The 9,470-nt window shown below is 64.8% G+C and overlaps 5 protein-coding genes across 5 annotated transcripts in view; 2 read left to right on the top strand and 3 right to left on the bottom strand.

The window, feature by feature from the left end:
- Positions 1-6: 6 nt before the first annotated feature.
- On the bottom strand, positions 7-1,312 carry F751_6910 (E3 ubiquitin-protein ligase MGRN1; the record flags this gene model as incomplete). The annotated part of the gene is made up of 4 exons (XM_011398518.1): positions 7-408; positions 523-681; positions 974-1,078; positions 1,187-1,312. The coding sequence occupies 4 exons, from the start codon at positions 1,310-1,312 to the stop codon at positions 7-9; spliced, it is 792 nt and encodes a 263-aa protein (XP_011396820.1).
- A 660-nt stretch (positions 1,313-1,972) lies between these two features.
- Positions 1,973-3,002, top strand: F751_6909 (50S ribosomal protein L15, chloroplastic; the record flags this gene model as incomplete). The annotated part of the gene is made up of 4 exons (XM_011398517.1): positions 1,973-2,098; positions 2,221-2,347; positions 2,476-2,618; positions 2,952-3,002. 4 exons carry the CDS (start codon positions 1,973-1,975, stop codon positions 3,000-3,002), a joined length of 447 nt encoding a protein of 148 aa, XP_011396819.1.
- Positions 3,003-3,161: 159 nt separating this feature from the next.
- Positions 3,162-3,485, bottom strand: F751_6908 (Dynein light chain Tctex-type; the record flags this gene model as incomplete). The annotated part of the gene is made up of 1 exon (XM_011398516.1): positions 3,162-3,485. The coding sequence occupies one exon, from the start codon at positions 3,483-3,485 to the stop codon at positions 3,162-3,164; it is 324 nt and encodes a 107-aa protein (XP_011396818.1).
- Positions 3,486-4,257: 772 nt separating this feature from the next.
- On the bottom strand, positions 4,258-7,070 carry F751_6907 (Cytochrome P450 97B3, chloroplastic; the record flags this gene model as incomplete). Its single annotated transcript, XM_011398515.1, has 8 exons — positions 4,258-4,441; positions 4,629-4,794; positions 4,909-5,092; positions 5,260-5,367; positions 5,532-5,951; positions 6,098-6,369; positions 6,588-6,705; positions 6,879-7,070. 8 exons carry the CDS (start codon positions 7,068-7,070, stop codon positions 4,258-4,260), a joined length of 1,644 nt encoding a protein of 547 aa, XP_011396817.1.
- Positions 7,071-7,896: 826 nt separating this feature from the next.
- Positions 7,897-9,470, top strand: part of F751_6906 (Vam6/Vps39-like protein) — a gene marked incomplete at both ends in the record, with an annotated part of 5,888 nt that continues 4,314 nt past the window's right edge. The window contains 3 exons of the mRNA XM_011398514.1: positions 7,897-8,192; positions 8,344-8,373; positions 8,700-9,315. Coding sequence (XP_011396816.1) covers positions 7,897-8,192; positions 8,344-8,373; positions 8,700-9,315 — 942 coding nt within the window. The remainder of the gene's footprint in view (positions 8,193-8,343; positions 8,374-8,699; positions 9,316-9,470) is intronic.

Genomic DNA, 9,470 nt, shown 5'->3' with positions numbered 1-9,470 from the left:
GCGCTCTCACATGTGCCGGCAGGGGAGTACGGTGGTGTCACGGTCGTTGACGAGGCAGATGACGCAGAGGCGCTCCTCCACGTCCTCGGCCGACTCCCGGGCCTCGGCCCCTGCCACCCGCGGCACCATGCCGCTCTGCTCCAGCCCGTAGATCTCCTGCAGCTCGTAGGACACGCCCTCCACCCAGATCTTCTGCTTGCTCACGCGCACGGCGTGGCTGCCGTCCTCCTCGCGCAGCAGCGCGGCGTAGGTGGTCTGGCTCTGCACCCACGCCGCCTGCTGCTCCCCCGGCCGCAGGTCCTCCAGGCTCCGCCCCGCCGCCGCGCCCGCCTCCGTCACCGTCTCCAGCCGGATGACCAGGGGGTGGGTGTCGCGCGGCGCGGCCAGCAGGCCCGGCAGCTGCGCCGCCTCGATCACCGTCCCGGCCGTGCCGGCGGGCGGGTAGGCGTGCCCGAGGCCGCGCGGGTAGGCGGCCGGCGCGGCGGGCGCGCGGCCGGCGGTCAGGCGGCAGCCGTGCGCCACGTCCTCGCGCGCGCCCAGGAAGACGCTGACCACGCAGGGGCTGGAGGCGTCAAAGGTGAAGGAGATCGACAGCGTGTCGGGGGTGGGGCCGGGCGCCACGCGCAGGCTGGCCTTCTTCAGGTTCACGGCGTTGCGGATGGTGGCGGTCTGGGTCAGCTCCTGGCTGGCTGGGGCAGGTGTGGGCGGGGCGGGGGCGGGGGGGCCGCCGTAGTGCCGCGGCACATGCTGAGCTGGCAGTGGGTTCTGGGTCCGTGTGATAGGATGGAAAGGGTGGTGGGAGACTGTTATGAGACTCAAAGCTCCATCTGCGGATGCTCACGACACTCAATGTGGCAAGAATATATCCTTTATGGGCGAGTCCAGAATTTGAAAGATCGACGGTGACAAGCCTGGGCCCACACCCTCTGCTACCGGCAGGAAACTAGCACAGACTCGCACACACTGTCCTCACCCTGGGCGGCAGGTAGGGGGAAGGTTGCCAGCCCCCGTACGTCCTTCCGTTATTGGCATAGGGAGGGGCCCCGGCCTGTCCGGCGGGAGGGTAGGGGTAGGGCGACTGCAGCACAGGGGAAAGAGAGGAGGGGTGGGCTATTGGAGGGCGGGGTTGGCCGGCACGAGTTGCGCGCAAGCAAGTCGAGCCTTTGTGCAGGCCCTGCAATCTTACCTGTGGTGGGTACTGTGCCGAGACTGCGGCCTCGGGGGGAGGGGGGGGCCCGGTGGTGATACTCGGCGCAGCTGGGGGAGTGGATGTGGGAAGAGGGGGGCGGTGTCTGCTCCCGCTGTTCCCCATTGGGGAACCGGTGAAAGGCTAGAAAACGGTCAGGTGTGTAGTAGTTTTCCTCTTTGCCTTGTCGACAGCGTCACGCAGATTCTCTGGCAGCGTTCACGACCTTCAGGGTCCTCCCTGGTCCTGACTGGGCAGGGTTTCGATTTCGACGCCTTTTGAAGGGTCGAGCTGATTCCTTGAATAAAAGTAAAAAGGTGCAAGTGCTGCTTAGTAGTCCAGCCATGCGTCCCTGCAGCCCGTGTCAGAGCGGGACCTGGGGAAGCTGGGCCACTCCCCTCCAACCTTCGATTTCCGTCAACACGGCCCGGGCGCACCCCTTCCCGCGACAACGCTATCCACTCCGTTCCCCCGGCGATGCAGAGCACACACATCTGACGACGCCACACTTTGGCCAGTTCAGCCTTATTGACCATTTGGACGTCTCTGACTGGGCTTGAGAGCAATGCGCGTGGGATTGGGAGCTCAGGCGCCTGCCCTGGTGAGTGACGTGAGGTGCATGGACCATGGCTTGCGCCAGCTCCCCTCAGTATCCTGGCGTGATGTATCTTCCCTCCCCACCCAACTAAACTGCAGTCTCAGAGCAGCTTGATACGGAGCTTTGCGGGATGCCGACTGGTCCATCAGCCATTCGCAGCCCGTGCACCCCTGCTTCGCCTCCGCCCCATGGCAACCGCTGCGGAGTGGCCCGAGGAGAGCATGGGAGAGCGCCTGCGGCTGCATAACCTGTCCCCCCAGCCTGGATCCAGGAAGGCCCGGAACAGGAAGGGCCGAGGCTACGGTGCTGGTCAGGTGAGCTGGGTGTAAAGGTGTGGGAGCATGGAGAACTCGTAAAATGCGATGACCTTGCGGTACGCTTTTCTTCCTTGGATGGCATTGTACGGTAATCAGTCTACATCACACACATAACACAGGGAGGGTCGGCTGGGTTCGGCATGCGTGGCCAGAAGTCCAGGTCTGGAAGCGGTATGAGGCCCGGCTTCGAGGGCGGGCAGACCCCCCTGTACCGCAGGCTGCCAAAGCTGAAGGGCATCGCAGGAGGTGAGGGCCGCCGGCATGTGTTGTGGCTGTGAGCAACCTGTGGTGAGGAAATCATGCCTGCTCACTCCTCCTGGCTCCGAGTGGTGGATGGCTGGCCCACACGTGACCATCGATCCCGTGGCCCCCAGGCATGGGCGCGGGGCTGCCCGACTATGTCATCTTCAACGTGGGGCCCGTCCCCTTGCCCCCGGACATGGAGGTCAGCCTGCAGACCCTCTGCAGCGCCCGCATCATCAACCCCTCAGGCCGGGAAGCGCGGCTGCCCCTCAAGGTGTGCTGGGGAGCATTGTGAGGTAGATCCCGCTGCTCCCACCCTGGATGGGCAGTGTGGATTTGACAGGACGGGTCAATCCTCGCTGGCCCGAGAAGTGGTACCATTCAGGTGCTTGCCCCCCTCCAATCCTCCGAACATCAGATCCTCGGAAATGGGAAATTGACGGAGCCGAGGACATACCGCGCGGCGGCCTTCAGCGAGTCTGCACGTGCCAGCATTGAGGCGGCTGGGGGCCAGGCCATCATCGAGCCGCAGAAGACCAAGTGGAGGCGGGGGGCGGCCGCCTGGGCCAAGGCGGCCGGCGAGGCGGCCGGCACGGCGCCCAAGCAGAGGAAGTCGCGGGCAGTGAAGAAGAAGGAGGCCAAGGCCGGCGCAAGCTAGAGGTCTGAGGGGCCCTGATCCTTCAAATCAACTTCTTTGAGGCAAATGCTTGTTGATCTCGGCGGCGCTTTCAAGGGTGGTGTAATCCTGTGCACAATCACGTGTCGGTGCGTCCTGCCCACCAGAACTCTATGCCCAGCAGCATGACGATAGAAGCGTTCACACAGCCGACCAGAAGACCGTCACGCAAACAAAGACGGTGTCCGAGGTCCAGATCACAGCGGTGTGTCCGTCTGTGTTGGGGTTCCAGTGGGCTGCCGTGGCGGAGCAGAGCCCCGCCCCCGCTCGCTGGCTGAGGTGGGTGGTGACGGCAAACTTGTAGGGCCGGGCTAGGCCCGCGAGCAGCTTCAGGCAGGCGGTACCGATCCCCTCCTGCCAGACCAGGGCCTCCTCCTCGTTCCAATCGCCATGGACGGTGGCCTGTATCCCATTCCGGATCAGTGGCTCGATGTCGGATGCCTGCAGGACGTCACTGTCGGACATGCCGTCCATTCCGCGGTGATGCTCCACTATGAGGACTTCACTCGGCATTTTACAATCTTTGGCGCCAACAAATTTTCCGAATCGGACTGCTCCTAGCCCTACAACATAAAAAAGAGCCTCTCGTCGAACATGCTACAGCCGGAGCCGGTCTATGAGTTGACCGGTGCCTGCCCCGGCATGGTGCGGTCAGCGACGTACCAAACTGTCGAAGCCGTTGGTTATTAGGTATGAATGGGGACATACCAGAGATGTGGGCGTCAATATGGTCAGCTTGCGGATGCGTGTATTGATAGAGGACGAGGTCCCAACAAATACACGTTGCCGTGAGGAAACCATGGCAGCCATGCACGGGGCTTGTGCGTGTCTGCTACCCATGCCGATGGAGAAGGGTGAGACTGGTGAAGAGTGGACCATCTGCCCATTGTCACTGGGCGGCCGGGCAAAATGCAGGAGCAAAAACAGTTCGTCACGGGGACTTCCCACGTGGTCACCCACCGCAGTACTATTCCCGCCCAATCCAGCTTAATTACCGAGGTCTAATGGGATCGGATGTGTTCTGGATGGTATGAACGAACCATGGTTGGGGGTGGGAATGGGCTGTACATACACTGCTGTAATTCTGCCATCCTGGGCTTGGGTCTTCCCATCGATCCCGACAATCATCAAAGTCTCACTGAGATCGCTGCTTCCTTTCATACTGATGAAGACCCATTGGTCGCTCCAATACGTCTGAATAACTACAGCACGGCAGTGTCCCATCGCACCCCGGCACTCATCCCTGGCGCAGGCCCACGCCCATGTAGAGTCCGTTCTGGGTATGGATGGTGGCGCCGGTGGTCATCCCCACCTCGTGCCCGGGCTTGGGGTAGAAAGTGAAGCGCCGGAGCACCACCGCCAGCGCGCTCACCGCCTCCATCATCGCAAACTGGTCGCCCACGCATTTTCGCGGCCCGCCGCTGCAGGTGTGCAGGGATTGGGTTGAAAGCGATGCCGTGAGCAAGAAGCGGCGCGTCATCCGCGCCCTCCCTTGCAGCTACAAGCACCTCAAGCACACGCATCCCGGCCTCCCATGCCTGGCGACCAGGGCACCAAGTTTGCCCCCCCCCCCCCAAAAAAAGGCGTCGACGCACCCCCCCAATGTACCTGAAGGGAATGTATCGGTAGTCTGTGTTCTGCTCCGTGGGCGGCGGCGCGTCCAGGGGGAATCGGTCGGGGCGGAAGGCCTCTGGCTCGTCCCAGACGGCGGGGGAGTGGTGGATGTTGTACACCGAGATCATGACATCCTGCCCCTTGGGCACCTTGTAGCCGCCTGTTCGAGGACAGTCGTGGAGGTCGAGGGGTCAGGGAGCATTGTGCGTCAGGCACCGTGAGCACATGCGAGCCTTGGACCCTCAACCCGCCCTGGAGACGTCGCTCGCCCCACACTCCCCTGCCAACCACGTGCCTGGGAGCTCATCCGGGACGAGGGCCCTCCTCAGCAGCACCGGCGGGTGGGGGTAGAGCCGCATGCTCTCCGCGACGCAGCGCTGCAGGTACCGCAGCTGCTGGTACTGCGCGAGGTCTGGGTGGGGCGAGGCCCCCAGCACCCGGTCGATCTCCTCCTGGGCCTGTGCAGGGGTGGGGGAGGGCGGGAAAAGGGACTCAGGCGAGACCACTCCGTGCTCCTGGCCTGCGGTTGAGCTGCGCCGATCGAGATCCCCAATCCTGCGGCTGGACATCGGGTCTCGCTGGGTCAATGGCCGTCCCGTCCCATGCCCGCACCCTCGGTCCCCACCCTGGCCAGCGTGTCTGGGTTCTGGACCAGCAGGTGCAGCGTCCACGTCAGCGCCGAGCCCGTCGTCTCGTGGCCGGCCACCAGCATGCTCAGCAGGTCGTCCCTCAGCTGCATTTTGGAGGGCGGGGCGGGAACGGGGGGTGATCAGGTCGGGGGAGGGCCAGCCAGCGAGGGGACTGGAGGGCACAGCGCCCTGACGGGCCCCTCACAGGAAGAAGTCGAGCCGCCTGCTGCTCGTCACACACACACACACACACACGGCGCCCTCAGACCTGGGTGCTGGTGACCTCCTCGCGCGAGGCGATGAGGAAGCGCAGGACGGAGGGGTCGCCCTTGACGGGCAGCAGCCCCTCCTCCCCCCCCGTCTCCAGCCCCCGCGCCTCCTCCTCGTCCACGATGCGCTTGCACTGCGCGATCAGCCGCTCCGTGGTGTCCCGGATCAGCTTCACGGCGGCCGCCGCGCGGCGCTGGCGGGGCACCACGAGGCCCGCCAGCGGCAGCTTCCAGATGGGGACCAGGTCGGTGGCACGCGACTCCGTCTCCTTCAGGCTCGTGTACACGGCCTGGATGAGGGGGGAGCTGCGCGTCAGCGCCTCGAAGTCGTAGTTGAACACCGCCTTGCCGATGACGTCCAGGGTGAGCTGGGAGAAGCAGGCCTCCATGTCCAGGAAGGCGCCGGTGCGCGCCGCCTCCTGGACGACAGCAGGGGGTGGGTGTGATGACGGGATGTGAGGGCTGGGCTGGCGCGGGGCATGCATGGCGAGGTGGGAGCTGCAGGGTGGGGGGATGGCCTCAGCAACTCTTCCACCCCACACACCCCAAGGCCCCCGACACCTACCTCCAGCTTCTGCGTCATGTGCTGCGCGGAGGGGCCGAACACCGCGTCCAGCATGGCCGACAGGTAGGCCTTGTGTAGGGAGGGGCTGACGGCACGGCGCCGCACGCGCCAGGCGTCGCCGCCAGAGATGGCAAACCCGTCGCCGAAGAGGAAGCGGGAGACCTCCGCCACCAGGCCCTTCTCGTACAGGGGGCGGGCCGGGTTGTCCGTGGCCCGCAGGACGTGCTTGGCGGCTTGCGGGTCGGAGATCACCAGGAAGCTGGAGGCAGGGCCTGGGCGGAGGGCAAGGAGGGTGTGAGGCAGGTGGGAATGGCCGGTCTCCACAGGTATAGGAAGAGCTGTGACAGACGTTCTTTTGCTCAATACTGTGCATGCCAATGCGACGTTCCCAGGTATGCCCTTCCACATAGGTCAATGGCTCTGAACGTCCGCCACCTCATCTCAGAACTGTCACCATCATTGCCCTAGCAGCCCCCACCCCTCCTCTCACCTGTCGGCAGCAGGTACACTGGCCCACTCTCCTCCATCCACTTGTAGAGGGCACGAAACAGTGCGCCACCGAGCAGGTCCTGGATGTCTGCTGGCTTTGCCGCCGCAACCGGTGTATCCTGCGGGGTGAGATGGAGCAGGATGTTCAATGTGTAACCCAACAGGATTTGCGGTTTCATAAACCACACTGGCAACAAGCAATATCCAAAATAGCCCTCACGCGGGCAATGTCGTGCTGGAAAATGAGTCATCATGTTTCCCAGGCCATTTGAATCAACCCTCCGAGGCCTACAGAGGAGCCGCCCCAGAGCCGGCCTAGCTGCGTCAGCCACCCAGGGCTGAAGAGGGACAGTCCTGCTCCCTTTGTGTCGATGAACTTCCCTGCATCCTCCATGGGACGCTCCAAGTCGTACACTTCGCTCTCCTCGTCCTGCAGGATCTGGGCTCCGTTCTGTAACCCTGGACCTGCATCCTTCCTCTGCATGATTCAGGGGGGGAGGGGTGCAGATGAGGGAGGCAGGTGAGGGAGGCAGGGCAGGGAAGAGATTAAGCCCATTCCGCCATTGCTGTAGCAAATCTCCCAGTTCCTGTGGCCCAATCACATTAATTTCGCGTGCGGGTGCGGTAGAAGGCGTCCTAGAGCGGCGCATGGGGCGTGGAGGGGGTGCCAGGGACTTGGAGGGATGGGAGTGGCATGGTACCATGCGAGTCAGGCTCGCTCCAAGCACCGTCATTCTGGATAGATAGCTGTAAATTATTTGGATGATCGAGTCATGACATGCACTATTGACCTGTATAGTAGACTGTGAGCAACATGGCGCGGGGCAATGGGCTTTACAGACACCACGCATCCACGTCGCCTCGTGTCGAAATCATAGATGGGGCATCCGGGCTGCCGCGCGCTCCAGCAAGCGGGGGGGTGGCTGATCTGAGAGATCTCTGGACCAGGAATGCACGATTCATCAGGTTTCCGATTCGAAGTCAGCATGATTGATCGTCTTGAATGTGGCTGCGATCGATGACGTAGGACGCACCCCCACGTCCTCGATCGCTTCCCGAGCCATGCCTCTGGCTGTGTAGCTTTGCCCCCTGTGGCTCATGGAGGTCAAGGCACTGCATGCATTTGATGCAGTACCGATCCACACCGCCCCTGACTGCTCGTGTCTGGGGGTGTGGGGCCATAGTGTGCTCGTAGGTGGGTGGGTGCACGTCCCTGGCTTGGGTTAATGGCATCAAGCGGCTAGCAATTCTTCCTACACCTTGTCTATGGTGTCAGAACTCTTTCGACACGGACACTCAACACTCCACGCATGTCCGCAGGCTTGAATAACGGGGATCTGCAGATTCTAAAGCCAGAGGAGCATGCTGCGGCCTTGACGGCAGCGGGTTTCACCACCCAGACCAGGCGGGGCCTGACCAGCGGCCCCGTGCTGCAGCTGCAGACCGACGAGGCACGGTCCATGCTGTTCTGCATGGGGAAGCAGGGAGTGCGCGTGTACAGGCTGCCCCGCCTGCTGCTGAAGGCCGAGGTCGCCGGGACCAGGGGCTGCCGGGCCTTTGCCTGGCACTCCGAGACCAGGACCCTGGCAACAGCCTACAGAAAGAGGTGGGGAGGAGGGGAGGTCGGGAACGGCTGGGTTGGTGGAGCGTCTTGGTGCGGGAGGGGATCTTGGTTGCAACTGCTGCGTTATGTGTGCCTGGCCCAGCACCCTTCCCTCCCCCCCCCCAGCCTTCCCCGGTGTCCCTTCCCTGCCCAGGGTCTACTTCTTCACCTACGAGGGCCTGGAGTTTGTGCCAAGCGAGGGAGGTGCCCCTGAGCGACACCGTGGTCTGCCTCGCCTTTGTGGGCGCCCAGCTCGTCGTGGGCCTCAGCGGGTACGATGGGCCGGGCCTGGCTCTGGGCCCGAAGGGGGGGTGGAGCGCACGACTGATGCTCGCTCGTGGCGGCTGACTGGGAATGCCTCGCCGCTGGAATCAAGCACCCCAAGGCTTTCAGTGCTTTTCTGAACACGCTGAGCGTCATGGGCTCACACCTGGAGCTTGCTGCCGCCGTGGTGCCTCGCTGCAGAGGGCCCGGTTCTTCAAGCGCCCCCTCCCGTGCGCCCCGTTCCAGGGAGTACTGCTGCATCGCCCCGGCCCAGAGCGGCGTGGCCCACCTCGCCCAGCACGCCAGCGCCAGCCCCTGCGTGACCCCGGTCTCCGCCTCCCAGGTCCTGCTCAGCCTGGGGGCCGAGAGTGGGCTGTTCCGGCTGCCTGATGGGCCCCGCCCGCCCCACCAGACCGCGTCGCTGGCCTGGTCCTCGCCGCCGGCGTCGGTGGCCGTCGCGGCGCCGTTTGCGCTGGGTGCGCTGGGCCCCGACGCGGTCGAGGCGCGCCCCATCCAGGCTCTCTCCGGCGCCGCCCTGGTGCAGACCCTGGCCCTGAAGGGCGAGGCCGGGGGCGCAGAGCCTGCCGGCGCCGACGCTGGCAAGGAAACGAGCGCCGCCTCCTCGGGCACGAGCGGCCCGGCCCTGCTCTGCCCCTGGCCGTTGGCGGACGGCTCCTGCCTGGTCGCGCGCGCCGGCGGACGGCTGGTGCGCCTGTCCCAGCGCCCCGCGCTGGCGCAGGCCGCGGCGCTGCTGGAGCTGGGCGAGTATGAGGAGTGCCTGGCCGTGGCGGCCGCCGCCCCAGCAGCGGACCTGGAGGCACGGCGGCGGCTGGAGGATGTCGCGCACCTGCGCTACGCGGCCGTGCTGTTCCGGGCGGGGGAGTTCGAGGGGAGCATGCTGCACTTTGGCGCCAGCGGCGCCGCAAGCACGCTGGCCCTCCTCCGCCTCCTCCCCTCGCTGGCCAGCCCCGGCCACCTGGAGGCCCTGGCAGCGCAGGCGGGGGAGGAGCTGGGCGC

This window comes from Auxenochlorella protothecoides (genome assembly GCF_000733215.1).
Source record: "Auxenochlorella protothecoides strain 0710 unplaced genomic scaffold scaffold97, whole genome shotgun sequence".
NCBI lineage: Eukaryota > Viridiplantae > Chlorophyta > Trebouxiophyceae > Chlorellales > Chlorellaceae > Auxenochlorella > Auxenochlorella protothecoides.
This window is presented reverse-complemented; position numbering and strand designations above follow the sequence as displayed.